This window comes from Crotalus tigris, unplaced genomic scaffold, assembly GCF_016545835.1.
Source record: "Crotalus tigris isolate CLP2741 ecotype Arizona unplaced genomic scaffold, ASM1654583v1 scf7180000018777.2418813, whole genome shotgun sequence".
NCBI lineage: Eukaryota > Metazoa > Chordata > Lepidosauria > Squamata > Viperidae > Crotalus > Crotalus tigris.
In genome coordinates, this window is record NW_024097195.1 from 2,234,823 (window position 1) to 2,240,777 (window position 5,955).

The 5,955-nt window shown below is 41.3% G+C and overlaps 1 protein-coding gene across 1 annotated transcript; it reads right to left on the reverse strand.

Annotated features, from left to right (window-relative positions):
- Window positions 1–2,590: 2,590 nt before the first annotated feature.
- Window positions 2,591–5,748, reverse strand: CUNH11orf91 (chromosome unknown C11orf91 homolog). The gene is made up of 2 exons (XM_039355994.1): window positions 5,343–5,748; window positions 2,591–2,962 (listed from the first exon to the last, which is right to left on the reverse strand). The coding sequence occupies exons 1-2, from the start codon at window positions 5,746–5,748 to the stop codon at window positions 2,877–2,879; spliced, it is 492 nt and encodes a 163-aa protein (XP_039211928.1). The 3' UTR covers window positions 2,591–2,876.
- Window positions 5,749–5,955: the final 207 nt, after the last annotated feature.

Genomic DNA, 5,955 nt, shown 5'->3' on the forward strand with positions numbered 1-5,955 from the left:
ATCTAATTCTTCCCATCACCCAGGACTCAAAATAGTATCAGATTTCTGAAGTAGAAGATTTTATTGCATTCAATGGAGAGAAGGCACAAAATATCACTATAGACATATTACGCCTGAAGGAGTTAATCTCAGTGTCTTTACAGTAATAGCTTAGTACAGAATTTAATAAAGACATTCTAAAAATGAAACAAGTAGATCCCAGATATTTTCTTAAATGTTACCCTTAATCTTCTGCCAAGGCCTTTCCTTCAATTACAGTACAGATTAATAGGTTGTTTCAGAAAATTTTGTTTCATGATATGGATCAAGTGTCCCTGAGACAACTGTGCTTTCTGAGTAGCTATGTATAATTCTCTTCAAATTGGGCACTGAGTGAAAGGCCATGGGGAACAATCATAATAGCTATTAAATTAGGAAGTAGTGGAACAATTTTTCTCCTGGAGTCATGAGTGTTTCATCACTGAAAGTTTCCATTTAGGGGTTGGACAGCCATTTCCCTAGGATAGTCTGAGAATTCTTGTCTTGGTCTATGGAGTGGAAATAATGACCTTGAGGGACAGGAGGAAGAACGGCTACCAAGGCAACAGTCACATAAAAGAGTCCTGGTGGCGCAGTGGTTAGAATGCAGTACTGCAGGTTAACTCTGCCCATAGTCTGGAGTTAGATCCTAATGGGGCTGAAGGTTACTTCAATCTTCCATCCTTCCAAGGTCAGTAAAATGAGGCCTCAGATTGTTAGAGGCATTGTAAACCACTTAGAGAGTGTGGTAAAGCAATATGGAGCAACATATTAGTCTAAGTGCTATTTCTAAAAGGGGATAGGTTAATGATAAAAAAGTAAGTAAATGTCTCAGACAAACCCCCTCCTAATTCAAATGAAGATAATTTGTTACTATCACTTTACAATACTATAAATACTGACTTACATGGCATTTTTTAGTTTGATGTATCTTGAAAGTCTGACATCTGGATAGAGTGTTAGATTAGATTAGAACAGAGGTCCCCAACCTGTGGGCAGTGGCCTGGTAGTGGGCTGTGGGCTGCTGGGCCGTGGGATAGGCTGGCTGGCCATACCCCCCCTCGCACTAGGGTGGCGGCCATGGGGTGTGAAAACAGGATGCCGCGCTGTGTGGTGCAAAAATGGTTTGATGCCATGCCTCGGTGCAAAAATGGGATGCTGCACCACTGCACTGCGCAAAAACGGGCCAATGCTGCACCTCAGGATGTGAAAATGGGATGCCGCCACACCTTGGTGCACGAAAATGGGCCGATGCTGCACCTCAGGGTGCAGAAACAGGGTGCTGTGCACAAGAATGGGGTACTAGCTCCGCTCCATTTGCATCACGTGCATGCTTGTGGCCCCTTGTACAGGAGCATATGCGTGCAAGCATAAAATGCTTCCCCCTCCCTTTCCCTCCAGTCTGCCAACCAAGAAAGGTTGGTGACCCCTGGATTAGAAGACCTCAAAGATCCCTTCCAGTCTTATTATTCTGTGATTCATTGGGGGTTTCATCTGGGCTCAAACAGATTAGTCCCAGTTTAGATTCTGCATGTATCCTCAGGGCCAAAGCATTTGGTTGCTTGAGGTAAAGTGTAAAAAACCCCATGCATTTCTATTCTAATATCCAAGAAATCCAATAAGATCTAAAAGTGAAATAGTCTACTCAACCAGAAATGAGAAAGTAATATCTTATCATGAGCCAGTTTACTGTAGTGGTTAAGGCACCAGGCTAGAAATTGGCAGACCATGGATTCTAATTCCACGTTAGGTATGAATCTAGCTGGGTGACTTTGGGCCTGTCACTCTCTCTTAATCCTAGAAAGAAGGCAGCAATGGTAAGCACTCGCCAAAACCTTGCCAAGAAAACTACAGAGACTAATCCAGGCAGTTGCCAGGAATCAGCACTAACTTGAATACACATACATAAACATTCCCCCCCCCTTTATTTAACCTAATAATAACAGATTAGTTTCTGCGATGAAGGCAATCCATGAAGTGCTCAACAATTAGCCTGATCTTATCACAGTACAATTAGAATTCTTAATATGATTCTGAAATTGGATACTTATTGTGCTGAACCCAGTGGTGGGATTCAGCCAGTTCGCATCAGTTCGGCAGAACCAGTAGCTAATTTTTTGTTGCCCAGGCCCAGAATGGACTTCTGGAAGCGGCATCCACACAGAGAACTGGTTGTTCACATGTTTGAATCCCACCAATGAAAACTATGGTGCAGAGGAGCTGCTGATGCAACTGAAGCCTCTAATTCCAATGATTTGGCAGATGGTAAGCAGCTAATGAAGAAAATAGCATGGTATGTCAAATATTTGTGCCAAATGAGTCCTAACTTCAGTGGCTGGGTAGGAAAGGTTTTTTGTTTTTTTTTAAGTGAATGTAGAAGTTTTGTTGCATACTGACATCTTGTGGACAAAATTATTTTAAAAATGTAATTGTAATTTTCTACAAGCGTTATTATTTTTCTGAACCGCACAATGTATTTGCAGTTCTTCCATAAAGCAGAAAATTGGAGGAGGATTCACAATTTCCTGTGGAAGAAAGAGAAATATGTCATGGGAATATGTGAGAACTCCAAGGAAATTTTCTTTGTAATAATAGTGATAACTGATCCATACAGGATACAGGGAACAAGGCTTAGATTAGGTATCAAGATGAATACTGGAGAAAAGTTGAAAGGAGCTGGGGAATTCCAGTTCACGATTAACCTCCTCCAAGAAAGGTGGATGAAAATAACTTTATTGTCAAAATGAGAATATTGTAGAAACTGTCCACAAGGAGGTCATCGGCAGACTATGGGCCCCATGACTCTCACTCTGGCTTTGCCATACTAACAAATTTCCCAGCTCAGATGTAAATAGCTTTCATGATAAAGGCGAATGTTTCTTCAGGGTCAGTCTTGTCATTTCATCTTGTGACTTTTCATCTTTTAGTGCCTTCAGAAGCTTATCTGAAAAATATAGAATTGAACATTAGCCATGTTACAGATACTATTGCAAAGAGATATGATTCTCTGGTAACAGCAAATAAAAAAATAAAAAAGTCCCAATGACATTGGGAATGGTTTTGGAGCTTATTCTAAAATTAATATTTGGGAAAATGGCTTGCCTGCTGGTGTACTTTGCAATCCACACAAGACTTGTGACAGAGCAAATTCTAGATCCCTTGTACCTTTGTCAGGGGTTGTTGTTGGGGACTGTGTTGTTGTTCTATAGCTCATTTGCCCAGTGATTGTGTGATGCTTTTATATGATATGATCAAAATTGGACAGTATTTCCCTCCCCCCAAGCTATTCTTATGACTGATGATCTTTTCTGGAACTTTTTGCAGTTCACAATTTTCCAAGATGAGTGACTATATCCAGCTTTTCTTTTTGTTACAGATGGAACACGATTGACTTTAGGCATATGGGTTAACAGCTTAAATCTCCCAAATTAATCACCAATTAATACACACAAACACAAAAAAACAGCTTTCTAAATTTTCTCCACAATTCTGGCAGAAGTATACACTTATAGCTGCCCACTCAGTATGCAATCTTAAGTTGATACAAATACTTCTTTTTCAAATAATCTGACTGCAATTACTTTGATGAAGATTTACTTTGTAAAATGTTATTTTTTACCCATCAATTTAGGAATTGGTATTTTACATCAGTTGGACATCAAAATGATTGACTCAAAATTCTTGGAGTAAGCCTCTTATCTATTTGCATTAAGAATCATAAAAATAACCTGGCCCAGCATTATGTTCACCAGGCTTGCTGGCTTAGCCAGGACGGATGTGAGAAGCATTGTAACACTTCTGGAATATATATCAAACGAGAAAAGGCTGATTGAAAAGATCACAAAGAATAGAAGTTGTTTTAGAATTTTTTTCCCACCATAGCAACATACCTTTTATAAATCACTTTAAAAACATTTCTTTCATCTTTAGTTTCAGAGTACATTGGCCTGGATTCTAAGCAAGCTATTTTTATGAACTGGCCAAGATCCAGCAGAAGATCTTGTTAATGGAAGGGGGGATTTTTTATTCCTGATGTCTGTTTCCTGTATGGCCTTCTAGCTGCCTAAAACAAATATGTACGATCACAAAAATCTGCAAAGGGAAAGAGACATAACGAAAATTGCCTCTCCGCCATTACACATGGGCCAGCTGCTTGGCTTGTGTGAGTGGCAGGCCGGTGAACGTGCACACTTGTGCGCAGCTCAACTTGCGCAAGTCAAGCTGCGCAAGTTGAGCTGTGCACAAGTGCACATGCACCAACCTGGACGTTGCTCATGCAGCCTGATTCCCCTCTCCTCCCCCCTGCCGGGCTGCCAAGCCACAAAGGTTGGGGACCACTGGTTTAAATAATATTAGGCAGGAGGGAAAATATAAACATTCAGCCTGGATATTCATTTATAGTTCCATAGGCATAGGAACAAAAAAAAGAGGACAAGATGTTATTTGTAAAATCCTCAAAGATTCAAATAAACTTGGGTATTGGAGACTCTAGAGTGGTTAAATATATTCAGGATAGAATGAGTCTAGATTTCAGACCTTGACTCAATGGCTGAAAGGATTGCTAGGTCACAAACCAGGGAACTGCCCAATGTTTTCAAAATCTTTGGACCAGTAGTAGAAATTAGCTATCATGTTAATTCTTCATTATCTTATTACTGAGCTTTAAACCTTCTATTCTCTTGGAATAAACTTTGGGGCAAGCTTAGTGTTCTGTGACAATTATAAATGACAGGACAGAACTTGGAAAATAATAGGCAAGAGAATCTGTGTGGCTGGAGGGAGAGCCACCTTCCTCTCCACCTTGTACTCAAAACTAATTTGAGATTACAACCGGGTAAATTTGGGGCTGGCAGATTAACTATATTTTTTAATGGAAATGATTTGGAAAATTCATTAAGTTGTTATGTGAATGTTCTGGGATTGGAACTGCCAGTTTTCTTGAATAAAAAAATTGGACTTCTAATAATTTATGCAGGGCAGAAAATATAGATAGTTGCTTCTCCTCTTCAAATGGTATTGCTTTTGAACAAGAAGGTTTTCGTATCTGCGCCCCCCCCCCACAAAAAAGGCATAAGTATAATCTAGTAATCTTGCTGGGAAGGCTTTCTGGTACAGATAGGACAAATAAAGAAATTTTCAAGTCAAAGTATTGGGTTTGGGAAAGAGATACTAAATACAAAATTGTCCTAACTAGACTGTTTGGAAGACAAAGATCCTCTGTTTTTGGTAGATGGCAGAGCCTTTTCAACTGCACATTTGCATACTTTGAGGTGGCAAAGGTGTTAACAAGCAAGATTATGAGGCGCCAGCATTCAGTTACTCACACTGCTGTGGGTCAGAGCCATCTCCTGTGAGGGCCAGCAGTTCCAACTCCTTCAGACGGATGCCAAGCTCACAGATTTCCCCATCTGGTTGTTGTTGCTGGTATGCCTCATTGCTCTCTGAAGCAGGGCAGAAGAAGCGCAAAGGCTCATATGGAATGGGAGCCAGGCCAGCTGGCCAGGGAGGGGGGCAACAACGTTCGCTGGTGAGTGGAAATAACCCAAGCCCAGGTGGAGGGCGCTGAGGCCCAGCTGGTGCTGTTTCCCCTCCTCGCAATGGGACAAAAAGTTTCCGCCAGAGAGCACAATCGGTTAAGTTAGTGCTTTGGGTAGTTCGGTCATAAAGGGAGGGGAAGAATACGGGGGGTGGTGGCTGAGGGGGTGGAGGAGGCTGTTGCTGGTGGCTCATGGAGTTGCTCCTGATGGGTCAGCAACTGCACTGCTACTGCCATGGAAACCCCAGAATCTAGAAAAGTGTCATGGAGTTTTCACGTTCTAGAGCAGTGTTTCTCCTCCTCAGCAGCCTTAGGATGTGTAGACTTCAGCTCCCAGAAATCATCAACACCACTTTTGCCTTGGGGGCAGGCATCTTCCATCTTTCTGCATCTTTCATTTT

Coding starts and splice junctions, on each gene's coding strand:
- CUNH11orf91 (XM_039355994.1), bottom strand. CDS start 5,748: ATGAGCCACCAGCAACAGCCTCCTCCACCCCCTCAGCCACCACCCCCC. Junction 2,963..5,342: donor TGGCTCTGACCCACAGCAGT/GTGAGTAACTGA, acceptor TATATTTTTCAG/ATAAGCTTCTGAAGGCACTA.